This window comes from Anser anser (genome assembly GCF_964211835.1).
Source record: "Anser anser genome assembly, chromosome: 11".
Classification (NCBI taxonomy): domain Eukaryota; kingdom Metazoa; phylum Chordata; class Aves; order Anseriformes; family Anatidae; genus Anser; species Anser anser.
This window is the reverse complement of record NC_139732.1, coordinates 10,433,278-10,460,763: the sequence shown is the minus strand read 5'-3', so window position 1 is coordinate 10,460,763 and position 27,486 is coordinate 10,433,278. Positions and strand designations below refer to the sequence as shown.

Sequence of the window (27,486 nt, the reverse complement as noted above, 5' to 3'; positions counted from 1 at the left end):
CTCTGTTGAGGTACCCAGTATAGCTGCTGCATTGCAAGAGAAGAAAAATGATTGTTGGTTTACTGTACAACTGTAATTTTTTGTATCAAAGGAGCTCTCTCCCTTGACATTTGTTCCTGTTGTGCTCCTGCAACCCAGAGTACTCCTTTTTTTGGGGAAGAAGGGGAAGGAGCAGGAGCAGGCAGGGAGGGATCAGGGCAGGAACTCGTGAGCGTGTTTGGTCTGCATGATCTCCGGTTAGCAGACCACACTCAGCTGGCCCTGACAGCTGTTTGTTTCAAAAGTATGTATTAGGTGTGCCTAATGATGACTTACACGTGTTCAGAAAGGTGATTTAAAAGAGGCTGGGTGAAAAATGCATTTATTTTTAGCAAAGGCTTACTGTTATGAAACTGTAAAACACTTCTATTGCTCTCCTTTGTGTTTGGCTTTGTCACTCCCTATTAACAGTATCATATCTTCACATTTCTTTACGGGAGTTAAAGTCCATTCAGTCATATCTGAATAATCTGATTTTCAAACAACCGTTCTCCGGAGTAATGCTGAGCAGCAACTCCTTTCATTTTTTAACATGCAAGGGAACGCAGCTTGTGTATTTACAATTCCTCTTCCCAAAAGCAATCATGTTATACAGCTAAGAGCATTTAGTAAGCTACAGGGATATTAAATGCGTGCACTATTAAGTCATAGCCCCGCAGCTATTTGTAATTTAACCGTTTGAAGCTCTGACCCACCAAAAAAGGGGGCAGAAGAACGGAAGAGTTCTTCAGCTCGTCGAACTTCTTCGAGCTGGTCCCTCTTAAAGTGTGCTCCTGGTATTCCAGGAGCAGGTGGGCGGTAGGACCCCTCTTTCCCTTTCCCCCCGGCAATTTTTAACCAAAACCGACCGAAATCTCCCCAGCTCTGAGGGCGGAGCGGCATCACCTCAGCGGCCCCGCGCCGCGCATGCGCCGGGCTCTCGCGAGAGGTAAACAGGGCACAAAATGGCGGCGGCGGGGCCCGGGGCGGCGGTGGAGGCACGGTGAGGGCGGCGGGCGGGTGGCGGCCGGTCCCTGCGGGGCTGCCGCGTTCTCTGCGCCTCCTTTATGAGTGTGGGGAGCGCCGGGCCCTCAGAGCGAGCGGTAACCGGGCTGGGGGTAGCTGTTGTTTGCGCTCCCTGATGCCTGCACCCCCCGGTGCTTGCACCCCCGCTTCGCTGCGGAGCCCGCAGCCGCGCTCCGGGGGCTGCTGCCGGGGCTCTCCCGGGGTCTTCCCGTGCCTCACGCCGGCCTCCGCCCCCCAGCAGGGGCTGGGGGCTCCCTGCTGCTCCCTGCGAGGCCTCGGGCAGGGGGTAACGGGCGGTAAATAGCGGAGAGAGCCGCGGGCAGAGCGGCCCCGGGCCCGGCCGTCCCCTACAGTCTCCGCTGGGGGTCCCAAATTTTTTTTGGGGGGTACGTGCCTGGGGGCTGCTTTTTGGGGTCCGGGGGTTGCCTTCTGGGGCACGGACAAATCCCCAGCTCTCTGTGTGTTACGAGGGAGTCACACACTCCGGGTTGTCAGCGCACTGCTCCTTCGCTCGGGTCTCCCTCGGATGCCATAGTTGTGTTTATTTTATTTTATTCATCTCTGGAGTTGATTTTTGGTTTTATTGCCGCGTGGGTTGTTAGCCCGCGATGTGATAAGGTGTGCAGAGTGCAGCCGAGCTCAGCAGTTAGGGTCCTGTGACCGCCTTCAGCTTAGGGATGAAGAGAAAACTTTGTGATCGCAGCCTGGTCTGGTGTTATCCCTCAGGTGGAAAGAAATGGAAATGCTGTTGCTGTGACAAAGAAATACTTGAGGGTTTTAAATAAGAGGGAAGCACCAGATGTCACGTGAAAACTTGATGCATTTTGTTCAAGGATTTGTTCTGGGATTGGTCCGCTATTCTCCTAAATGGTGTGAGGTCCTTAATAAGGTTCCTGCTTTTCAGTCCTGGTTGCTGCGGGAATGTGTTGTTCTCTGTGGCTTTTCCACGTGGTCTGGCAGACCAGACAAAAATGTTTCTCTTCCTTCATATTTTAATGGCTTTTTAATTATCAGTTGCTGGTTAAACATTAGGAAACCTTTTTTCTTTTTTTTTTTTTTTTCATTTTCTTGAACATTTCTTTTGCTTTGGAACACAAAGGGAGGAAGCTTCCCTTCCATGTGGAAAACACTTCCAGTGTTTAACTTCACATTACTACGATTCTGATCTCTGCCCTGATGTTCTCAGGTTGTGGTAATGCACCTCAAGAAAACTTGAAAGGCTTCTTTCATGCTGATAATCTCTTTTCAAATATAGGGAGTGCAGATTTGCTTCCTGTAACAGCATTTCTTGTCCTCACCAGCTCCTGAAATAGAACTTAAACCTGATTCTCCTTGTGTCAAATTATGTACCGTAGCAGTACTTTCATCTGCCATATTCCTGATGTGAAGGGAAAAAAAAAAAAGCCATGCTTTTTTGAGTCTCTGGATGCTTTTTATGGTGCTAGTACTTTATTTTGCTTTTTATTTTTTCCTTTTAATGGGCCTTGCGTGTCATTTTGTTCTTCTTACTCCACCTACGCAAAGGGTGGTAGAGTTTGGTTGTCATTGCTGTCTGTTCTGTTGCCAGGTTAATACCTGTGTATTTCACAGATGCTCTGTTGCGAGCCAGGTAGAGACTCCAGCGTTCTTGAAAAATTGCTAAATGAAACACACAACTTTTTCCTTGCTATTTCTAATGCTGACTGCCAAATGATCTTTTGAGATTTCCATGCTATACGTTTACACAAACTTGAAGCTAACTTTTTCCTGTTGCCTAACTATTTTGCCTTGCCTTGCAGGTTGGCTTGCAAACAACTTTGCCAGTTCTTCTAGGGAGTTAACTTTGCCATCAGCAATGGAGTACAGGACTCAGCTACCATATCGCGAGTGACCGCATCTCTTAGTACAAAATGGAGAAGAAGCGTAGAAAGAAATGAGCCTGTTCATTAGGCTTTACCTCAAAAGACCATGAAATCGATACTTACTTTGGACGCAGCTTTAAGAATATCCAGTTGAGCAGCACAGTGAAAGCAGTGTTTACTGAAACAAAAATGAACTAGTTTATAACGAAGAAAAGTGTGATTTGATTATATGGAATTTTTGGAATGAAAGCATTTTCTTCTATGACCATGAAGTTTGCAAACATCTGGTTTGTTCTGGTTGTTATTTTACTCTGTGGCAAACAACACTTCAGTACCAGACTAGGGAATTCCTCCCATGAGGCTCACATATGTCCTGGATGTTCTCGCCTTACTCTAAAAGTGGAATTCACTTCAACAGTCGTGGAACATGGTAATAGAGTTAAGCGTTAAAAAAAATCCATGTGAAGTTCAAGTGAATGTTACTGGACTGTGTTGTTTGTGCAATTGTAATATTCAGAGACTCTGTACAAGTAGATCTGCTAAATTATCTGCATTCAAATTGAGATTTTTTTTTCAAAGGATCTTGGTTTAACCTGGCACAAAATTTGAAGAACATGAAAAGGAAGAGGGGGGAAGTAAAGAGTAGGTTAAAAGTGAAAATAGAGTGGTAAGGCTCAGGTGGGCAGTTCTGGTCTGGTCAGGTCAGGTCACTTTGGTGTGCTTAGTAGCTGTTCACTTTGACCCGCTTGGTGGTGTGGTTAAGGCTCTCATGTCCATAAGTGGGCTACAAAGGAATGAGAAAGACAAGAAATGTGTGGGTTTGTCAAGAAAAAGTTCTGAAGTGATAGTACATTTGTGGGAAAATAGCAAAGATAAGTGCAAAGGGAGCCAGTGAAAGGCAAACTAAGGCTGATACCACTCCTGAAAGGGCAAAGGGGAGCAGCAGAGCAAAGGTGGGTGCTGAATTGGGGAAGGTCTGCAAGGCTGGACAAAGCTAGCCAGTGAAGAGGCAGGAGGAACAAACAATAACAGGGTGTAGAATGCAGTCTGTTGGCATGGGCAGCTCTGTGCCTGCAGAACTGCAGGATGAATTTAATGAACGTGTGGTGTATGAATGGCAGCAGGTTGTGGAGGAAGGATGAGCAATAAGCTCATATCATTTGTAGTGCTTGCAGGGTGCACAGCTGCCATTTAGGACAACATCTCTGCTGTATCTGAAACTGTGGGGTCACGTAACATGCTGACTCACTTGACTCAGTATCAGAAGTCAGTATCTGAGTTGTCCTTAATTTATCCCTCGACCCTGTGTCTGGTTATTCCCTCGGGTACCCATAATGTGCCCACAGCAAAGCTATGTACCTACACATACACAAGATATCAGCAGTGACATCTTGTGCATTAGTTAGCCAGGGGCTTATTGAGGTAAACGTAGCCATGTGTGCTGGGGCTGTGGTGCACCCACGAGTTCCTAATGCAGGTCAAGGACTGGGCTGTTGGGGACAGCTTTGTTTTTTGTGTGAGTCATAGGTGGTGCCAGTAATTTCCCCTAAAACTCAATACTGTGTGGAGGCTGGATGACTTTAATTCATGCATGTGAGGAAGCATATTGAATTGGCATATCAAACCGACGTATATATGAATAGATATGCTGATATAAATGGCATCTTGCACTGCTGGATGTGACAGTCCTTCTCCCCTGCTCACCCCACTTGTTTCACCTTTCCGTGCTATTTCCAATTCTGCCTTCCTTTCAAAGGTCTTTATCATATTTTACAGATTACATCATGCAAAAGTTTTACGTAGTGCATGAATAAATTGCAGACCTGTAAAAGCAAAAAAAAAAAAAAAGTGCCTCAAATTGTGATTATTAATTCTGGATAAAGAAATATTGAGATCTTTATAAAGTGCATGTGCAAGTAAGCTGCTTTAAACATCAGTTCTGATGATCTGTGTTCTTGTTCCAGAATATATTGTGGCTTTTAATGGATACTTCACAGCTAAAGCTAGAAGTAAGTTTATTTCAAGTGCACTAAAAAGCAGTGATATCGAGAACTGGAGGATTGTACCCCGCAACAACCCAGCCAGTGACTATCCCAGTGATTTTGAAGTGATCCAGATCAATGAGAAACAGAAGGATGGAGTTCTGACACTGGAAGATCATCCAAACATCAAGCGAGTAACACCTCAGCGGAAGGTCTTCCGATCGCTCAAATATTCAGACTGTACGTAATTTTATGTGTGGTTGCATGAGATCTGCTGTGGAAAAAATTAGGACTGCTAGTTTAGCGTTGTATAAATGAAAAGCGCCCTACAGTTTTTCTTTAACTTAGAGTAATCTGTTCCTTTGCCTATGCATTATTGGGGTCTTGCCATAACTTTCCTAAAGCATGGCAGCGAATCCCATCTCCAACGTAGAAGTGTTTCTTTTGCAGCAGTCAGTTAACAGACATTATGGACCAGCATATCCCTAGTGGATAAAATGGAAGCTTTCACTTTGACACCATTAATGTATCTAGAAAAAAAAATCTGTAACAATGTGATGTGGATATTTGCATAAACAGCAAATCCTGTGTTTTTCCTCATACTTTTCTGGTTTTTTTTTTCCTTGTCTGAATTCTATATAGCTGATCCTGTGTTGCACTGCAATGAAACCAGATGGACTCAAAAATGGCAGTCGTCTCGTCCCTTGAGAAGAGCAAGTCTTTCTTTAGGTTCTGGCTTCTGGCACGCTACAGGTCGCCATTCGAGCAGGCGTTTGTTGAGAGCTATCCCGCGCCAAGTTGCTCAGACTCTGCAGGCGGATGTCCTCTGGCAAATGGGTTATACGGGTATGCCATCGTTTGTTGGTTTAGAATAACTTCCTTTGAGAAGCAAGTGAAGCGCAAGGAAATGCTAATTGGCTGATAAGTATTAATCTTGTTGGGTGCCAGTTCCGGAAAGGTTGAGCAATGCTTTGTTTTGAGGTGCCCTATATGCTTACAGAGCGCTCGTGTGTGTGTGTGTGTACTGTTCTTACGAGGAAGTAGTCGTGTTTTATGATCTGTGGCTCAATTTCTGCAATGGAGTAAGAGTAAACGTGCAGATTAAACATGAAAGTATTCATTCACTTGGCAGAACACATTTGTTAGGAAGCTGAATTAAAAAAAAAACAAACAATCCTTTTCGTTTATTAGGTGCTGGCGTAAGAGTAGCTGTATTTGACACTGGGCTGAGTGAGAAGCATCCCCATTTCAAAAATGTAAAGGAGAGAACAAACTGGACGAATGAGAGAACATTGGATGACGGTGAGTTACTGTGCACAGCTGGGAGACCCTTCCTGAACGTGATGTGTGCTATTTCGCATTGCAAAGCTGCTGTTGCTGCTGTGGTGGCAAAACATCTGTTAACATCTGTCGAAACTATATATCTTGAGATTTTAAGCTTAATTTTTCAGTATCCTGAGTGCTTTGTACTCTTGCCAAATTCAACAAATAGCATTAAGATTCCAGGAGGGTGTTGCGTGTGCCTCCTTTAATCATATGTGGTTTTTCATCATAGGTTTTGGAAAATGTCAGGGGAAGAAAACACTGTATTCTGCTGTTTCACAGTGCATATGTATTTCCATACTTAGGAGGGGAGTATTTTCCTTCTTTACTGTGCAGTCTGAAACTAATTCAAGATTTGCGATCTGTATTTTTTTCTAGTCTATATAGTTTTCATTGACAAATGCTATGCTGGCTCATAGCTGTTGACATTCCAAATAACTTTTTATTTTCTGCATTATATTTGTGTTCCTTTTTCATGTGTTGGCCCTAACTTGCTCTGACCGTGTGCTTTCACAGTTTATTCATTTCATATGGTCTGTGCATTAAATTGCCAGCTGACTCACTGACAATCAGAATTCAATGTGTATGCGTATCTTGCTCAGTGTTCTGTGCACCTCCATGGTTTTATTAAGCACAGTATTTCTTTGCATCGTGGCACCTGCTTTTGGTCACACTTCCTCATAGTGCTGTGGCCAGATGGTTGCTGTACAGGCAGCTTTTGAGCTTGTAAATATAGAGCAGGCATTCCCCTAAAGAAAAAACACGTTATTTTTTCAGGAGAGGAAAAAATGTTTTCTTGTCATATTTTTCACCCTTAACCAAATATGATTATTACAGAGGCAGGATAAATATCTTTTAAGAAGTTTACATAAGCGCATGCTAGCCTCATGACTAGCATTTGCCAAAATAATCTGTCATGATTCCCTTGTGTGGCTCCTGATGTCGTTGATAGCAATTAGGACTAGGAATAGACTGTGGAGTGTGCATTGCTCCAGGTTTCATCACCTGGAAATCTTGGACCCTCTGAACTCAATAGCAAAATGCAATTTAAGAAGATGAGGATTGAACCCAGCGTTAACAGTTTGTTGTGAAGTCTGTTGGATCAATGTGATTTATAGTATAGGTGGTGTTTAACAATGACAATCCATAAAAAGGAAATGTTTTATCTTCTAACATCTTATTTTGTTCCCTTCTGTCTGTGATAGGTTTAGGCCACGGGACTTTTGTAGCAGGCGTGATAGCCAGCATGAGAGAATGCCAGGGATTTGCTCCAAATGCAGAACTGCACATCTTTAGAGTGTTCACCAATAACCAGGTAGCTACTCTACAAGTGTTTTAATTTCTACCTTTAAAGATAATTGCTGTTTTAATCCTTTCTTTTGGGAATACTGCAAGTACTTGTAAATATTGATAAATTTTCTTTGTTAAGTGGGAAGGATATATATTTTTTTTAAAGAAGCTTACTACAAGATGTCTTAGAGTTTTCAAGTCTGGTACATTTTTCAGAAATAATGTGTTACAGTCTCATCTTTTTCGTGTTGAAAATATAAATATATTGAGCACTAGAAATACTAGGAAACCACTGTTAGTTTTGTGCTTTCTTTGTGTTGTTTCACTTTATCTTTCGGAAGTCTGTATCCTTATGGAATCACTGGATTTTCCAATGACAGCTTTTGTTTTCTTCTTATGCAGGTCTCATATACATCTTGGTTTCTGGATGCCTTTAATTATGCAATTTTAAAGAAGATAGATGTACTGAATCTAAGTATTGGTGGGCCAGACTTCATGGATCATCCATTTGTTGACAAGGTTAGCATGAGGAAACCGAGTCTTTTCAGTTTGTTCAAAAAGTCTTTTTGGAGGCAGAGCCTTGTTGTTGTAAATGCTGTTTGTTTGTAGGTATGGGAACTGACTGCCAACAACGTGATCATGGTCTCTGCTATTGGCAACGACGGCCCTCTGTATGGGTAGGTTTCAGTGATCACTTGGGTTCTGGTGGGCAAGGATCTGTTAGAGCTGGTCCAGAGGAGGGCAATGAAAATGATCAGAGGGCTGGAGCACCTGTGAAGAAAGGCAGAGAGAGATGAGGTGGTTTAGCTCAGAGACGAGAAGGCTCTGGAGAGACCTCACTGCAGCCTTTCAGTACTTAAAGGGGGCTTATAAAAAAGATGGCGAGCAACTTCTGACGTGGGTAGGACAAGGCGGAATGGTCTTAAACTAAAAGAGGGGAGAGGAATTAGGTGTTAGGAGGAAATTCTTAACCCAGAGGGTGGTGAGGCACTGAAACAGGCTGCGCAGAGGGGTTGTGGATGCCCCATCCCTGGGGGTGTTCAAAGCCGGGTTGGATGGGACTCTGGGCAACTTGAGTTAGCGGGTGGCATCCCTGCCCATGGCAAGAGGAAAAAAAGGCAAATATGTTCTTAAGTGGTTCTGGAAGTAGTTGTGCTTGTTCTGGAGGGTTTTCTCTCCTCCTTTTTGTTGTAATCTGTTCATAGAAAGTGACCGAAGGTAGATTCCCATGTCTCTCTCTGTTATTTGCATTAGTAATACATTCGTGAATTACTTAGGTGAATATTTTTCATTCAGACAGTGAGAAGTTAGTAAAAGAACAGCAGGGCTTCCAACTGGTACTGCCGCAGTAGTAGAAGCAGACATCTTTGAGAACAGATCTCAGGCTTAAAGAACACAGAAGGATCAAGCAAGAATTATTTGTAGTGTATTTCTAAAATAGATGCCTAAAAACAGATTTATTTTTTTTGTCTTGAAGATATATGGTTTGGTGTAAGTTACATGTGAGTTATTAAGTGCTTGTGAAGTTGCTTTTAGTGATAGAGCATAACTGTCTTAGGCAGGACCAAAATTCGTTTCTGTGCAGTTTAGATAGAAAGAAGGCCTGACAAAAATCTGATGGCAACGTGCCCTCTATCTGTATAAATTTATGGCTGTGGTAGTGTGTTTTTTTTTCTTATTATTGTCTTGCTAACTCCCAACTTGTTCTAGGACTCTGAATAACCCAGCTGACCAGATGGATGTGATTGGAGTAGGCGGCATTGACTTTGAAGACAATATAGCTCGCTTTTCATCTCGGGGAATGACTACTTGGGTAAGATACTTTAACTGTGGCCAGCCACATATGCAACCAAAATAAGTGCTTTCAAAAGGGAGCCTTTTTCAGAGGGGTAATCTCATGCAGCTGGTGTGTGTGGAGTGAACAGTGATAAAAGATTTCATGGAAGCTAGGACTTGTAAGAGAATGATGTAAGACCTGAAGCAAGAAGCTTTATACTCTGTCTGGGAGTACTCATCATTAATGTTGGCCGCTTTTGACATTTCTGATATGTATTTCTAAAATGCCCGGTGCCTTCTGAATCCCAGTGAGGACAAGTCACTGCAGAAATGAAGGCCAGCCGGCTCTTTTTCTTAAATCCTAGGCTTCCCTGGTGCTACGTGTAACATTGTGCTTATTTCATATCCTTTCCGCTTGCAGTTGACCGTTGAACTGGGGTGACTGGTACCACACACATGATTTCAGATGAGGTTGCTTTGTGATCTTGATTAAGGACACTATTACGTATTATTTTCTGTTTGTGCTGCTTCTCATTAGCCAGGTAGCAACATGGTTATCATTTAGTTGGTAGTTTCATGCTCAGCTCAGATACTGGAGGATCTGGCAGTAATGTTGACGTCCCTTTCCTGGGTTGAGGATTTGCCACACAGTTTGAGCCCTTCTTTAAGTGTTAGATGACATTCTCTTATGCTGAACTGTAGCTGATCTAGTAAATCGTTTTACTGCTGAATTACCTCCATTAGTTAGTTTAAATGCCCAAATGAAGCAAGCAGTGTTCCTAATGTATTAGGGCACCAATCCATCTGTACTCTTTTCACAGGAGCTGCCTGGAGGTTATGGTAGAGTGAAGCCTGATATTGTTACCTATGGCTCTGGTGTGAGAGGTTCTGGTATGAAAGGCGGATGCCGCTCTCTCTCTGGGACAAGCGTAGCGTCTCCCGTAGTAGCAGGAGCTGTTACCTTGTTAGTAAGGTAAGGCTTAAATAAGAGTCCCTTAAAAGATTCCAATACAGGAGGGTCATTTAAAAAACAAACAAACAAACAAAAAACAAACTTAAACCCACCAAATGAAACCAAATTGCTTTTACATTTAGAAAAAAAAAAAACCAATCTCAAGGGGTAGAATTGGTGGTCTGCTCCCTGAGGCATTACCTTCTCTGATTGGCTCTAACCTTCCTGGGCCTGTTTTGAATAATAATTACATACTTGAAAATATAATTAGGGAGAGCAGTTTTACAAAGTAAATTTGTTACGTGTTTGATCATTTTGAATTGCTTTTGTCACTTGTGTAGAAGAAAAGCTACTCAAAAGAGGCACCTACAGCAGGTAGCTATCTAAATACTTGTAAATTTTATTGTATGGGCTTTTATGGTTATTATCCGATTGCGTAAGTTATCTGTTGCGCGTGGAAGAATTTAAGAGGAAGATAGGAGTTGCAAGTCTCTACTTTGTACTTGTCACTGTTACTACCTAAAGATGAGAGAAGAGTTTTTCAAATAAAGAACTCTTATGTCCAAAATCTGAAGTAATCATTGTATTTCCTCTGTAAAATGATGCATTTTTCTTTAGACAACAAAGCTATTTCTGCCTACCTCCCACCCCTGAAAGAGCTATGCAGAGGAAGATCCCAGCAAGTTGCCAGTTACAGAGGCTTGGATTTTCAGAATATTGTATTTAGCATATAAAAATACTACCCTGGTTATGATGACTGCTGGTTATGGAGCACATTGTAAGGAAAAAAATTGATGTAATACTGGTTTTCAAGAGAAATCTGTCAGAAAATTGTCACTTCTATTTTCATCTTCAGCAATGCCAGTGGGAAATCAATTAATAATGGACAAGTAGAAACTGTAGATGTTCACAACAACCTAATTTTTGTTTGCATTTGCTTTAAATGAAATGACAGCTTAAGGCAGAACAGTAAGCAAGACAAGCAAGAAATTAGAATAATAAAGGCCACCTAATGTGATCTGTTGTTTCCTATTTCAGCACAGTTCAGAAGCGTGAAATGGTGAATCCAGCAAGTATGAAGCAGGCACTTATTGCGTCGGCACGGAGACTTCCTGGAGTCAACATGTTTGAACAAGGACATGGCAAGTTGGATCTCCTGAGAGCTTATCAGATCCTCAACAGCTATAAACCACAGGCCAGGTTAATTCTAATCCTCAATTAATCAACAATATACTATAATCTGCTATATTTCTGTTAAGAGAGCAGGTGATATGCCTGTAATTCAGTTAAGCAATCTGTGCTTATGCAACAGAGAACTTGCATAGATCTTACGTAATCCTGAAGCATGGATTTTGACAGGAGAGGGGATAAAAAGTCACTGTTTTCTACTCAAGTTAGAGCAGTGTAGGGGCTTGAAGTGTCTTTGAAAGCTAAATGTACTTTCTCTTCTAGGCTCAATTTAAGCTCTCAGATGTTACGAATGCCACCTAGAACAAAATGGAACAGTAGTCAAATTTTAGTTTTCCAGAATGAGAATGTTCTCACTGCTGAAAAGTTTCTTTTGCTTTGTGGAGAAAAAAAACACCACGAAACTTAAATAAATAAATAAATAAAAATAGAGGGGAAAGGAAGATTCTGGGACATATTTGGGAAGTGAGATGAGTGCTTGAAACAGTTACTGTGACTGGCATGTTTTATCTGTAATTTTCTCATACATCAGTTTTGTATAGCAGCCTGTACCTCATAGTGTTTTTTTTAAATTTTGCCTCCTCTCTTTTTGCTTTTAGTTTGAGTCCAAGCTATATTGACTTGACAGAATGTCCCTACATGTGGCCCTATTGTTCTCAGCCCATATATTACGGAGGGATGCCAACCATTGTTAATGTTACTATCCTTAATGGCATGGGAGTCACTGGGAGAATTGTGGACAAGGTAAGAGTCAACGTTGTTCCAAGTCCTGACTATTAACGTTACTAAAAGTTTCCCAGAAAGGACTATTTTAGCTATACATTTGATAGAACAAGTAACCTTTCTTACTGGTGAGAGCAAGAGATGCAGAGTGTTTGTTTTTAAAGGACGCACCCAGATTAGTAAGACTTGTCACCATGAACTATCTGCAGATTTTCCAGCAGCAGGTTTCGGGGGTGTGTAGTGCTTTGTCTCCGTAAAACCAGTTTGGATTGATTCCACTTAGAGATTTCTTTGTGTTCTGATAGCAATTAAGATCTTCTGGATATTCTTTCCTCATCTCTTTGGTCTGGAGCATAAGAAATCTCAGTAAAGGATCCTGATGTTATTAATTGTGCCTGTTATGTGGTCAAAATGACCTAAATGTGTTGGGTTATCAAGGCCTGCTGCAAGATCTGTTATTTTATACCAGTATTGCTGAACACGTTGGTTGAAAAGAGAGGATTAAACTTTTTTTTGATTAAGCTTTAAGTAAGGTTAACTATAGAAGAGATATGTAACTTGTCCCAAGTTACAGAAGGCCCGTATCTCAAAACTCCAGCCAATATAAATGAGCTTAATTTCAACATATTAGTGTGTATCCTGAGGTCTGTTTTAGATTTGAGCTTTACACTAAAGGGTATAGAAGCTCTTATCCAACATCGTTAGCTAATTGTAATGTTCAGGCACACCCAGTGTGATCTGCTTGAATCTCTTAGTCATAACCCGTTTTGTTACAGAAAGGAAAGTTCATGTCTTTGCCAGTACCTTTTTGCACAGGACCTCAAAACATTAAATTGGGTGCACTTAGCATGCTGTCCATAGAGATGCTTAGGGTCATGTCTCTGAAAGGTGTACGCTCTGGATCATGAAGGCTGTCACGACTAGGTTAATTTGTTGGCACAATATGTATCTTTTTGGCTTTGTGAACTTCTTGTAATTTGGCATTATCTTCAGAAAAGCTAAGATGGGTTATTCCTGTGGGCAGAGGAGGAGGGCTGTGTGTACAGAAATTAGTGACTTCAAATACTGTTTTAACAGTGTCCTGTCTTCATTTCACAGCCAGACTGGCAGCCCTACCTCCCGCAAAATGGGGATAATATTGAAGTGGCTTTCTCCTATTCCCCTGTGTTGTGGCCTTGGTCTGGATACTTAGCAATTTCTATCTCGGTAGCGAAGAAAGCAGCATCTTGGGAAGGCATCGCTCAAGGTCACGTTATGATCACAGTATCATCTCCTGCAGAAAATAAAGTGAGTTCTGTGTTTTTTTGGGTGGGGGGGTGAAGTGGTGTTAATTATTAAAGCTGCTTCACAATATACAGATACCTTATTTTTATGGGATTACTCTGGTCCTGTAATTTGACGCGTAAGTTAAATTGGGCTCAAGGAATTGACGAGTACAAATAATGGTCTTCTTAATGTCATTTTTTAATATGAATTCTAAGTAAAATGTTTTGAAAAAGAGACAGCTTAAGTGTCTTTCTCACAGAACCATCCTTAAGTTCCTGAGAACTTCCTGAGAAGATTTTAAGGTTTTGAAGGTTTAAATCAAATGACAGTTGTAAGGTATTTCAGGTACTTTACCTTCTGAGCAGAAATATAAGCAGCTGAGTGCAGAAAACACACAACGGTAATGCAAGGCAAACATCAGCTCTTGGTTTCCAAAGCTGGTACTGGTTACTAAAAATAGACTTGATACTTCTGTTTTTTCAGTCTTTTACACTCCACAGTTAACTGGTGAATGTTTAAGTGGGGGAAATGAGTTTCACTGTGGTTTGTTCTGTCCTTCAGTCTAAGAACGGTGCAGAGCAGACTTCAACGGTGAAGCTTCCAATAAAAGTGAAGATTATTCCTACTCCGCCTCGTAGCAAGCGAGTCCTTTGGGATCAATATCATAATCTCCGTTATCCACCAGGATACTTCCCCAGGGATAATTTGAGGATGAAGAATGATCCGTTGGATTGGTATTTATCTCAGCTTCTATTAAATCAGTATTTCTTGATTGTGTATTAATGATAGAGAGTAACTTCACTGAATGCCAGAGGCCCCTGGCCTTTTTCAGAGTGCCATGAAAATCTCTTACATTCTGCATGCTTTTTTGTGCAGGTTTTTGTTGTTGTTCTCTATGGTTTTTGTTTCATATGAAATGAAAACCTTTTGAAATACCCATTTAAAACACTGTTTTGTTTTGTTTTCCTGGTTTTTTTTGGTTTGTTTTCAAGGCACAGTTCCTTCCTGTCCTCAGTCCATCAAGGCCAGGATGGATGGGGCCTTGGGCAACCTGATCTGGTGGGTAGCATCCCTGACCATGGCAGGGGTTTGAAACTGGATGATCTTCAAGGTCCCTTCCAAACCGAGTCATTCTATGATGATTCTGTGATTTCTCCCATGGAACTGAGGGAGACACTTTATTAGCTGCTTTTTTTTTTCACTTATCAAAAAAAAAAAAAAAAGAGAAATTAGAAAGACTGAGGCAAGGAATGGCTGACCTGTTGTCTAGGAACTTCTCTGCTGAGGTTCAGCAATTATTTACAGGTTGTCCTGTGTGCTTCTTCCAGTTAGTGGTTGAAACTGCTCTTATTGGCTCTTCGAGGAGGAAGACCTGTGAAGTGGATCTGGTTTTAATGCAGCAGTGTTCCTCTGTGACGTGCTGCAAATATACAGAACTGTGCTTTGTAAGGGATGTTCTCAGTCTCTGGCTTTGACTGTGTTACCTATCTTCATAGCACTCAGAACCAGTGTCACTTGTAGAAAAAGTTTGCAAAGAAGGGATGGTACTTGGAAAACCACTGGTTATCCTTGGAAAAAAATGGACCTTTCAGAAAGGAAACTAGGAAGTAATCTGTAATTACAGGATGTAAATCAGATTCCTCTATGCCAAATTAAAATGTCTTCAACAGTCTTTTCTCTTGTCCTAAGGAACGGAGACCATATCCACACAAACTTCAGGGACATGTACCAGCACCTAAGAAGCATGGGTTACTTTGTTGAAGTTCTTGGTTCTCCATTTACATGTTTTGATGCAAGTCAGTATGGTAAGTGTGTGCTAATTGCCTTGTTCTCAGCACTGTTAACGTCTTCCTAAAATGGCCTGTGTCTTAGAAGACCAAAAATGTTGTGGGGACCTGAGATAAAATGCTAGATAGAAAAATATTACAACAGTGGGTGTATCTGTTATTTATATGCTGATACTAAATGGTGCAAAGTGTCGCTGCCGAAGCTTGCTTGGGAGTATAGTAGAATTAGTGCGGTTCTGTATCCTTATCTTGAAAAAACAAGAAGGAAAACCCACCTCTGAGTAGGTTAAAAGCCCCTCTGTATTCAGTCCCACAGAAGTAGAACTGAATTTGCCAGAAGATCTTTGCACAGTCAGAATGAAGCACGGGTGAATGCAGACTCAAATTGAAAGTGTCCATTCTGTTTTCTCAGCAGTGGCATTTTGAAACTTTGGTCTTTGTGGATAGATAAAACAGGGGGAAGAGTATTCTCTACAACCCTGTGTGCTAGCAGATCAGTGTGGTTCATTTCTTCTGTGTTTGATTTGGAGGTTTGATAGATTTGCTAGGCAGGAGACAAACTGAGCTGTCCACGGTCTTTTCTGCTTCAGTATGCCCTTCTAGTTAACCCTGACAGGCTCCGATAAGGCCATCTTCTTTTTTTGGTCTGGGGTTTTTCTCCAGTGGATCGTAAAGTGAGGGTGCATTTTCCTGACAGTTTTTTAGTTCTGGAAATGTGGTCTAGTGATCTTCTGTTTTTCTTGATTCTTCAACAAATGCTGTACTGTTTGTTTTTTGAGCTCAGCAGATGTGCAATTGGAGACAGAAGTGGTAGCCCTTAAAAGCATAATAAAATAGTTTGCTCTTAGACCTCTAGATTTATTGCTGACAGGGCACCACAAGGGCAGGTCTGCTTTGCATTCGCAGATTTGTCAGCTACAGCTCATGTTTCTCCTTAGGAGATCGGAGAAGCTAGGAGATGTTGGCTTTTAGATTGCCAAAATAGACTAAGGTGGGAGGTGAGTGCTTTCTGTGCCTGAAAAATGCAAGTAGGTAGAGGTGAAGGAGAAAGCACTTAAGGAGAGGAAATGAAACAGAAATATGCAGGTGGAATAAATTTGGTAAATGAAATGAGGAAATGGCTGAAATAGAAGTCTTCTAATGACAACTCTGGTGAAGCTCTGCAGTAGAAGCAGTGGGGGGTAAATAATGTGGTTCAGAAACAGTCTAAATCTGTTTATAAATAGTTACATGACAGGTGCGCTTGCAGGGGAATAGACTTGATGAAGCAGAGACATCTCTTCCAATCTTGCAACCCATGTTGAATGATGCTGCTTTGGAATTAGAAGAGACAGCAGGACTTTGTGTGATCCTGGCATTTGTTGGCCCCTCTGAACATGAATGTTGTTGTTAGTGTGCAATGGCAGGATAGCTGAGGTTGCAAGGGTTCAGTAGAGATATCTAGTCCAATCCCTTACTCAGAGCAGGTTTCTGAGGACCATGTCCAGCCAGGTTTTGAGCATCTCTGAGGATGGAGACCTCATGACTTCTCTGGGCAACCCATTCCAGTTTTCTTATGTTTAAATGGGGTTTCCTGTATTTCAGTTTGCACCCATTGCCACTTGCCTTTCACTGGCCACCACTGAGAATAGCCTGGCTTTATCTCCTTTGCTCCCTCCCATCAGACATTTATTTATACACGTCAGTAAGATTCTTCAGGAGCCTTCTCTTCTCAAGCCTAAACAATCCCAGCTCTTTCTCTGCATGTCCGTGCCTGTCTTACTGGATGCAGCACCCCAGAACTGTCTGACCACTCACTGCTGGGCAGAGGGAAGAACCACCCTCAGCCTGCTGGTGGTGTTCTTCCTAATTCAGCTTACAATGCTGTTGGTCTTTGCCACAAAGGTGCATCAGTGGCTCACGCTCCATTTGTTACCCAGTAGGTCTCCCAGGTCCTTCTCTGCACAGCAGCATCCCAGAGGGTCAGCCCATACAGGTACCGGTGTATGGGATCATTCCTTCCAAGGCGCAGGACTTTGCATTTCCCTACATTGAGCTGTGTGAGGTTCCTGCCATCTCACTTCTCCAGCCTGTCAAGGTCCCTCCGTGGAGCAGCTTAACACTGTGGCCCATCTATCACTTCTCTTTAATTTCTATTGTGTGCAAACTTGCTGAGGGTGCACACTGGCCTGTCATCCAGATCCTTAACCTGGTTTTTGCAGGACCTTTATCAGAAGGCTTTCTAAACACAGACTGCCTGGATTTGCAGAATTGGCTGGGTTGCAAGGACCACAGGACTTAATCAGATCGCTCAGGGTATCGTCCTGCTGAGGTTTGTGTTGTGTCTGAGGATGGAGATTCTACCACCTCTCCGAACAATCAGAAAGTGAAGAAGCAAAATGGGTTAATATTTAGGAGTAATGTAAAAGCACAACCATATTTTCAGGGAATAAAGTATTTTTTTCCTATTTGTGCTTTTCAGTCATGCAGAGACGGTTGTGCAAAATATCTACTAGAGTTAATTTTTGCATGGGTTGTGTTAATGCTGATAACATGACAAGGAACAGGCTGGTGAACTCTGCTTTTTGTTTTACACGCAGGGACTTTACTGATGGTGGACAGCGAGGAAGAGTATTTTCCTGAAGAGATCACCAAGCTGAGGAGGGATGTTGATAACGGCCTTTCGCTTATAGTGTTCAGTGACTGGTACAACACATCTGTGATGAGAAAAGTCAAGTTTTATGATGAAAACACAAGGTAGCTCTTTCTTTAATTTCTGTAGGAAATACAGTGTCATAGAACTGGTGTTTTACGGGCATAACTGTCCTAAAAACCCCAAATGGGATACAGTGTGCCTTAGTACCTGCAGCACTTCTTGAGCTGCCTCTAAGAAGGGACTATCTCAAGAGCAAAACTGACCTTAAGCTGCAGAGCTTAAGGAGAATATATTCCTATTTTACCATGATCCTGAAACCACCCTTGGTAATGTAATCTTATTTTAAAGACCAGGAAAACATGTACAATAGAAAGAAGTAAAAAATTGGAGAGTGGCAAAGAAAAATTGAGAGGCTTTCACTTTGAAGAGCAGAATTAGAAAGAAATGTAGCTTGCGGACTGTATCACTGGGATGTGCAACCAATGTTGAAATTATTCCAGTGTACTTTATAAAGGGAAAATAAATTAATATCAACGGTGGTGGTAAAGACCCTTCTAATTAGTGTAGTTTCAGCCTGTTTTATGTTAAGATAGAAAGATCTTTCTGCAGCTTGGGAGCAAGTAACACTGCTTCATTAGAAAAAGCTAGAAGCAAATGACATGACTTGACTTCTGCCTCATCATAGCCAAACAACAAACCTAAGACTGAATTTCTTTGTAGCAAAACAAAGTTTTCTATGGAACTGGAATGTAGTGAGAGCTTTACAACATTAATGTTACTTTACTTCTGCTCAGAATCATAGGTGTCAGAGAGACAGCCGCTCACGTGCCCCGGAGTTAAATGAGGCTTTGAGAGTTTTGAGCGCATTATTTTAGTGACTTGAAAAAGTCTACATGTGGAGAGACTTGATTTTTCGTAATACAGACTCTGGGAGTACCTTCTTTATACTAATTCACTGTGTTAAACTTATTTTTATAGACAGTGGTGGATGCCTGATACTGGAGGTGCTAACATACCAGCTCTCAATGACCTGCTGTCTGTCTGGAACATGGCCTTCAGCGATGGGCTGTACGAAGGCGACTTTACCCTGGCAAACCATGAAAGTGAGTACTGGAGTCCCTTGCCTAAAACAGGCTGTCAACAGTACGTTGGTTGTTTGGAAAATAAGTTTCTGTGAGGATCAGCTTGAGTGAGAGTCGAGGGAACTGCTCTGAAATTGAGTGAACAGAGTCTGATAAACATGCTTACGTGATCGTTTCCTGCATCTAATAAATTTTCAGACAAGATAACAAATGTCCTGAGTTTATGGTTGAATTCCAGGTGAAGGGTATTCTTGGGGCGTCTGTATTTGTCTGTACTATAAATACTGCTTGCCAAGATGAAGCCTTTGGTTTAGTCAGAGTTTTAGTTTTGCAGTTAAGTGGAAATCTTAGATTTTGGAGGAAGAAAATCAATTGGGAGTCTTTCCTTGGGATACTCCAATTTAGATGTGCGTCAAAGCATCTTGAGAAGCTTTGTAAATTCCTGTTCTCATGATCTTTTGAACTGATTTCCCTGAAGTAGCCCGAAATGAGTGTGTTTTACTAGTTCCAAGTTCAGACTTCGTGGTTAGGGCACAGGTCCATGACCTGATTGCTTTCAGACTTTCTAGGTCTAGCCAGTCTTTATTATATTTTTTTTTTCTGACCAAGTCACTTGTTTTCATGCTTTGTTTCTAAATCTCTGCCTTCCAACCGGTTCATTTGGAATGTGTATGTGAAAAGAGAAGGCACGGGGCTCTGTACATTCCCCAGCACTGACTGAAGGAGACAGGTTCTCTCTATAAATAATGACTCTTAGTGCAAGCTACTGCATTTGATGAAGCTTTTCAGTTTAAAAAAGGGCAGTGTCAGTCTCATAAATGGAAAAGCTTGAAAGCAGTATGTAGAGGTGAACCTGGAAAACGTGCACTTAGAAATAAATGCCTTATCTATATGTATTGGTCAAAATACACAAATTCGGATAAATGTTAAATGTTCCTGGAAATATTTTCTTCTGTGCTTGTTTTGCCAGCTCACTGAATTAGGTGGGAAGGGGGAAGCGTCACTTCTAGTCTGTAAATGCAATTTTGTGATGTCTTTCAGTGAATTATGCATCAGGATGCAGTATTGCAAAGTTTCCAGAAGATGGCATCGTAATTGCACAGACTTTTAAAGATCAAGGTATGCTTTTCCTTGTCTTTTCTCTGCATTTTAAGTAGAACTTGTTAGTCAGTGCAGAGCAAAGTTACAAAGCCTAAAGGTGTAAAAACTGTGGAGTGAAAAATGCATTGAAATGAAAAAATACCCAGCCTTTTGTGTGAAATGTGCAGTTGGATATCTAAAGGAAGCTGCAACGTGACTGTGTATACACAGTTTTTATATAGTACAGCAGTATTCAAGTGTATATGTGCAGTCTTTTTGCTGTATGTAAACACATCTGCACGTGTGTGTGGCTTTAGGGGAGGAGATTGTGTTCCTTGTCCATGTTTTTCACAACTTGCAAGTGATACCGAAATATATTTGTACACAGAATTAATCTAATCATTGCCAAAATTGGTTTGTGTGTTACGGTAGCTGTAATGACCTAAGGGTATAGGTAAGGAGGATTTTGTTAGGCGGAGTTTTGCCTACTAGACTCTCACAAGGGAAACATCTTAGGCACACAGAAAGCCTGTGCTTTCAGACCAGAGTGATCTGTTCCCTGTGCACATCCATTCTCTTAAGTTTTATCGTAATACCTTTGAATTTATGAGGTACTAATTCAGAGCTGTAACAGCAGCAGGCGACAAAGACCTGTTTTTAAGAGCCTTTAGGAAGTGCTGTGTAGGACTAGCTGACCAGGACTCTTAATGATTTCATGGGTCAGGTTTGTGTCTACGTATGTAGAGGATTTGTGTGTGGGAGCAGAAGTGTGTGCATAGCTTCTGCTACAAGTCAGCAGCTGTCAGAGGAGATGAGGAAGTGCACTGCAGTTTTGGGTGACTTAGTGTGCAGTAGGCACATGTGATTACTTACTAGAGAAATTTTCTGGAGCAGTAAGGAGCTCATCCATGTCAGCCTTTGGGAGAGCAGGTGGTACCCCTGAAATGCTCTGTGCTGATGGCTTAGGTATTTCTGTATGAGAGGAGGAGGGAGACAGCATTTGACAGGTAGCCTGCTGCACCTGTTTTCTCTGAATCCTTCTCATTTCAATTCATGAAACAAAAGAGCTCTATGTTTGCTTCTGTTCTCTGAAGGCAGCATCTAAAGTAAAGGAGACTAAACAGTTGACTCAAGTACTTTGAGATTGGTCATCTTACTTTGTTTTTGAAATGAGTGTTAGAGGTGGGAAGCATTTCAGCCTAAAAATCAGTTTTCTACAGACTTTATTTTGGTATCTTCATGAATCGGGGCATTTTCTTTCTTGCTGTTTATGGCAGCCTTCAAGTTCACTGGAGATAAAAACAATTGGACAGATTTGTAAGATGCAAAGGGCAGATTTACAGCCACGTGTCCTCTGGGTTTTGCTGCATGTATCCATTCATGCCATGATACCTTCCTTTGGTTGCTTTTTTCCATGTTTTTCATTCACTGATTAAAATTGTAAATATTTTGCAAACGTGTTTGAAGTTGCCAGTTTGTTCAGTCATGCGCAGTGCTTTTGGATGCAGGCTTTTCAGTGATACTTCCAAATTGCTCTTTGTAATATTGGTGCAAGTGTTTCAGAAAAGGCTTATCTCTGAACCCTGGCAGGGCTGGATGTAACAAAACCTGGCTCTACCTGCCAATTCAAAGAGCAGCTGGGGTGAGGAGGGAGTGAAGTTTGCCGAAGGTTGCAGTAGAGGCAAGGTTGGGAAAATTCGTGTTACCTTTTTTTTCTTTTGGCATATGTATCCTCACTAAACAATACTTTTATTTGTTCCTGAATTGAAAGCTGAGCAGGTGAAGTATGAGGGAAGTGGATACTGCAGAGTTGCAGAGAGATGCAAGCCCAGCAGTCTTTAAGATGGGCTTCTCCTGAACTGCTGATTTAAATGAGTTCAGTCAAAGCCCTCGTCTTGCAGCTGCTGCTTGCAGAGAGACAGATGTCGCGTTTCATGGAACTTCCCTATTCTCTTTTTTTGTTCCGTAGTAGGCTTTCTTGTAGGAGAAAGTAGGCATGACAGCAGTATGTTGGCAAAGAGCAGTATGCATTGTGACAGCTGATTTTTAAGCTACCAGGTTCTGTAGACTTCTGCGGGACTAAAACAATATAACGTGATTTTTAAGGTAGATCAGTTTGATTTAAAACTTGTTGCTGAAAATACTAGGATTTTTGATTTGAGACTGTTGAAGTTCTTCCAGGATCTGATGGTTTTTTTTTTTTTTGCTTCTGCACCAAAGAAGGAAAACATTGATATCAGTAGAAAACTTCACAATCAGGGTCTTGCAGCAGTTTGATTTTTATCTTAACACCATGTCTGTTTGTTTTTTAAAAACATTTTGCATAAATCTGTGACAAGAAGACAGGCATGGCTGCATTTGTAAGTTTACGGTGTAGACTGTGTTGATCTGTAGATAACTTGACGTTGTTTTGCAGGCTCTGAAATTCCTTTGTGCTTTGTCTTAGGTCTTGAAGTTTTAAAACAGGAGACTGCTGTAATTGAAAATGTCCCTATTTTGGGACTTTACCAAGTTCCTTCTGAAGGTGGTGGCAGAATTGTTCTGTATGGCGACTCTAATTGCTTGGATGACAGCCATCGACAGAAAGGTGTGTACGTTTGACACGCAGAAGGAATTATTCTCTTAAGCTAGCAAGTGTCCAGCGGGTTTCTTACAGCTCCCCCTAGAAACAGCTGCTTTCTAGGGAATCTCTAAACATTCCTATGTGAGATTTAACTTCATTTCTGTGGAACTCTACTGAAAATGCTGTCAGGTGCAATTGTAACTAGAGTGCCCCATATATATACATACACACACACACATACACATATATATATGTATAGATATATATATATATATATATAGATATATAGATATTTAGGTCTTTGTCACTGATACTTTAAAATATTGGGCTTCCATCCCTTGCCTAATTTATTAGCGTTTAAAGTAACTTACTGCCAAAGTGAGCTTTCCATCTTTAGCTCATTTTTCTCTTTTCCAAACATTTTCTTTAAAGTTTTTCTGGTTTCTCCTTGTCTGTCTTTGGATGGCTTCCAGTGACTTGCCATAACACCAACACATCGGCGCCTCTTGTGCAGCTTTAAATTAAGTAATAGAGTAATGCTCTGTGACCTCCTAATGCTGTTAAATTCAGTGTGACCTGTGAAGCAAGGAAAAAGTGGAAGGCTCTAAAGAGGCTCTAAAAAAATCCTTTAAAGTTAGCTTTTGAGTTGTGAACCACGAGCTGTGCCTCCTGCAGAGACATCAGTAGCTTTAACTGAGGTAAATTCCTAGCATTTGTGAATATAAATCCTTAAAATCTGATTGACCTCTTTAACAATCAAAGGTGAAAGTTTAAGGGACACCAGGATTATGAAGATTAATTCCCATTCCCAGCCAACTTTTCCCTGGGTTGAGAAGTTCTCAGAAAAGTAGCTTTGCTCTGTGGTGGAAATGGCTGGAAAGACATTGTCCCGCTCCTGAAAATGGAAATTTCAGGGGACCATGGTGTTAACCAGGTAGAGTACACGTGCATTAGAGGTAGCTCTGGCTTAAGGCAGCAGTAATTCAGGAGGGAATCAACACAAGGTTTCATACGTTGTTGAAGTGCAAAGGAAAACCATGATGAAGTATGTTGTGATGTGGTCCACAACAGGCTGGAAACCAACAGCTTTTGTCGGTACTGCTTTTCCTTCAGCTGGAATGTAGCCAGAACTTCTCCCCTTCCTGTTTATTTTTTTTTTTAAGCTTGGGAAAGCAAGTGAGTCAGAACTTTCCACTGGGGAGAAAAAAAAAAGCCTTGTTTTTAATTTTCTTTGCAAGGTATTTATTATGTCATCTTAAAAAAAAAAAAAGTTGCTTTTCTTTCCCTTATAGAAGTAATATCAGAAGCCTAGAGCTCCCTGTGTTTCTACTGAAAAAAACTCATAATTTTTTGCAGTGGCTTGGGTGGCTCTGTCCAAACTGGAATTCCCATATTTAAGACCTGTCATTTTACGACTTTCTCCCCAAAAGAGCCTGATTTGGTACACAAGACAAGAAGATATTTTCAGACTGAACATATTAATTTTGTGTTTGTGTAGTGGTGGAGGAGGAGGGCTTGAAAGTTGCATCTTTCCAAAATCAGGCTTAGAACTTCAAAAGGAGAATAACGAGAATGAGAAATTCCTTGTGCTTCTGAATGCCACCATACCCTGTTTAACAGAAAGATAAGCCATTTGAAGTGTAGCATAATGCCTGTTTTGTGCTGGGGCTTGGGGCTGTGAAATCCACAGATTGCTTTTGGCTCCTGGATTCCCTCCTGCAGTACACCTCCTACGGGGTGACGCCGCCAAGTCTCAGCCATTCCGAAAACCGCCAGCGACCGCCATCAGGAGTGGGTGCCTCTCTCCCGGAGCGGATGGAAGGTGAGAGCCTTATTTACCAAGCAGAGCCAGCACCTGATGGGGTGTCAGGGTGGAATTTGAGGCAGACCAAGGCAGACCCTTGAATTTACATGCCAGTAAGGCCAGCTTGGGGTGAGCTCTGTAATTCTAACTGTGAGAGTTAGCTGTGAGTCTAAAAAAAAAAAAAAAAAAAGAGCTCCTGGCTTTACAGCAGCTCTGGTTAGGCAGAGGGAAATGTTGGGAACTCTCTTATCCTCCCAGTCTCTTGGTAACCCAGTTTGTCTCTACTGTGAATCGCAGGTAACCATCTGCATCGATACTCAAAGGTGCTCGAGGCTCACCTGGGAGACCCTAAGCCCCGTTCCCTTCCTGCTTGTCCTCACCTCTCCTGGGCCAAACCACAGCCTTTGAATGAAACTGCTCCCAGGTTTGTCTTGCTTCCAAGTTCGGCAGAAAAGTCATTTGTTCCGTCTGCTTTTGCAATGGACAGCTGGAATTCCTTTCCTAGAGAAACACCAGATTGTAGAGAGGAAATGATGATGAATGCCTCCTCAGTGAGTAATTCTGACTCACCTGATGGTTACACTGTATTGTACGAAACCGACGGATTTTAAAAATAGCTTCACAGGTCAACACATTGTTATGATTGAGCGATCCCAACTTGAAGGGCTTGCGTGAATACATCATCACCACGTGCTTTTGAAATAGTTTTCTGAAGCACTTTCTTGGACAGCTAGCCGAACTCTGCCTTGTGGTGTATTTTTTTGCCAGTCACTCAAAAGCAAATGCGTCAGCTTGCTTGTCTGCTGAGCTCCTAATGGTAGCTTTTGGTAGTCTGTGTGCAAGAAAGAATTGCTGGAAATAGTTGTTGATCTAAGTGTGTCCCTGTGACATCTGCAGTGAACTTTGGAGGCCTGCAAGCTGCAAAACCTAAAGAATGGACAGGATTGTGGTTTGGGTCTGAATTAGTGAGTAACATGCAGGTTTCAGCAAGGTTTCTATACATGTTTCTATAAAGTTCCTTGTGCTACTGAAATAAGTGTGCAGACATCTGTCTTTGAATTTCTTTTAGCAACCTTTGGAAACATCAGAAGTTGCTATCAATTGACCTTGATAAAGTGGCCCTGCCCAGTTTTCGACAGAACCGACCCCAAGTGAGACCTTTGTCCCCTGGTGAAAGTGGAGCATGGGACATTCCTGGAGGTAAGGGTTGAAAAGCTGGAACGATGTTGTTTTGCTTGCTTTTTATACAGGCTTTAAAACAAACACACACTGAGCACACCGAGGGAGGACACGTTTTCTTTTTCAGTTGTGAAAATCACGCGAATATGAATATGGTTGTGTTGTAAGAGACTGACTGATGGAGCCAGAGAGAAATATTTTTACATCTGAATAGTTTATTCGAAAGGAGTCATATGGCATACAGGGAGGAAGATTTTGCTGGGTGTTTTTTGGCCAGTCCAGGCTTATTTCGGTGCTGTTCAGACCTGTGGTAGGCGGCAGCAGCTCCATCCTTGGGCGCTGTGGCCCGGTAATACAAAACCTCCTAATTAAAATTCCGTCTGTGAGTGCACAGATGCAAAAGCAGAGTCCAGAAGGGTTTTTCCTGAACGGTGCTTTGGGGAAGGTGTTAGGCTAACAAATGATGTAGAGCACTTGAAACAGCTTTCAGTGTAATGGTGCTCTCCGTATCAGCTCGGCACCGTGAGCCCAGCTGGAAGCTGTCTGAAAGCCTCACGCATGCTCTTTTCCCAGCCCGAGCTGTGTGACCAAATGGTGCTTTTAAAAAGGAAGGGCTTGTCCTCGCTGCATGCACGTGCAGTCTCTGGAGCAAAACAAAATCCCTTTTCTCATGGCTTGAGGGTTTGATGGCATTTATAGGAAACATTTAGTGGTAAAGATCCAAGTGCTTGCATCTCTTCTCTCTTCTAATGCAGAACAGAAGGTGGTTGTTGCAGGGGAAATCGGGGTTATGCTTTGATGTTCCCAAGTAGGTCAAGGTGGAAATGCTGGTGCTTTTCTGTTAAGTTAGTTAGCATCCTGTCTTATTTTCGCTAATTGGTCTGCAGTTGTTAATCTTCCTGTCTGAAATGTAATCTGATTATGGCTGTTTTGTCTTGGAGTAAGAACTGCCATCGGATCACTTTGCTAGATAGCGTTAATGCTGCTAAGAAGTTGCAGCTCCTGTGGTCGCTTGTCACTTCCCAACCTCTCTGCCTTTCTAGGTATAATGCCCGGACGGTACAACCAGGACGTAGGACAGACCATTCCAGTCTTTGCTTTCCTTGGTGCCATGGTGGTTCTGGCGTTCTTTGTGGTGCAGATCAACAAAGCGAAGAGTAGGCCAAAGAGACGGAAACCGCGAGTGAAGCGACCGCAGCTTATGCAACAGGTTCATCCACCAAAGACGCCTTCTGTGTGAAAGCTCTCTCTTGCCAAAGATGACCTCCTTCTACCAGTTGCTTTCCTGGATGGTCGGTTACTCCCGGCGAAGGTGCAGCGAATGCGGTGACCATGCTGGCGCTACGCATCTGACATCATCTCATAGTCTTTGGTTTCTGGAGAGAAAATAACAGGACCTCAGTTGATCATCTGTACATAAAACTGCAGCTTTAAGCAGCCAAACCCACCAAAGACTTGAATCCTGTTTAAAAGGCTGCTTAGTCACTACATAACCCACGAGGGGGAAAATGGACCTTTTTTTTGTAAGCTGACCAAACTAAAATTTATTTGTTTAGAGGCTATTTTCTATATTTATTGTTGGGGAGGGCGGGGGGAAGAGTCACTTTAAGAACCTCTGCTAAGGGAACGCAAGTGCATTTTTTGGATGGGATGCAATTTTCTAGAATGCTCTAACGCTGAAGAGTGCAACTTACATTGGTAAAGGAGGGAGGGGGCAGGAGAGACTAGTACAAATCGGTGAGACATAGTCCTGCAGTTTATTTTTATAAAGCCAACTACCATGATGTTTTGTAATTTTTGGTCATGATTTCACCATTGTTGGTGAAACAGATTTTCAATAAATATGTTATCTATATGAAGCTGAGACAACGTGTAACGTGGCTTTTCTTTCCACTGTCAGTCAGAGGGAGCAGGCTCGTTAGTAGAGAAAACTTTCATGTGTCTACTTCTCCCCCCATATCTTTATCCTTA

The 27,486-nt window shown here is 42.0% G+C and overlaps 1 protein-coding gene across 3 annotated transcripts; it reads left to right on the top strand.

Moving 5' to 3' along the window:
* Positions 1 to 831: 831 nt before the first annotated feature.
* Positions 832 to 27,379, top strand: MBTPS1 (membrane bound transcription factor peptidase, site 1). 3 transcript variants are annotated; one of them, XM_083851703.1, is made up of 23 exons: positions 832 to 967; positions 2,823 to 3,315; positions 4,850 to 5,107; positions 5,510 to 5,713; positions 6,059 to 6,169; positions 7,396 to 7,505; positions 7,883 to 7,999; positions 8,090 to 8,157; positions 9,191 to 9,293; positions 10,078 to 10,229; positions 11,247 to 11,408; positions 11,996 to 12,140; positions 13,218 to 13,406; positions 13,947 to 14,119; positions 15,075 to 15,190; positions 17,752 to 17,908; positions 18,786 to 18,910; positions 19,931 to 20,008; positions 22,416 to 22,556; positions 24,223 to 24,354; positions 24,634 to 24,760; positions 25,406 to 25,536; positions 26,559 to 27,379. In XM_083851703.1, exons 2-23 carry the CDS (start codon positions 3,129 to 3,131, stop codon positions 26,753 to 26,755), a joined length of 3,183 nt encoding a protein of 1,060 aa, XP_083707829.1. In that variant the 5' UTR covers positions 832 to 967; positions 2,823 to 3,128; the 3' UTR covers positions 26,756 to 27,379. The 3 variants fall into 3 exon arrangements, with proteins under 3 accessions (XP_083707829.1, XP_083707827.1, XP_083707828.1); XM_083851701.1 differs by having other exon boundaries at positions 953 to 1,021; XM_083851702.1 differs by lacking the exon at positions 832 to 967 and adding an exon at positions 1,407 to 1,430.
* Positions 27,380 to 27,486: the final 107 nt, after the last annotated feature.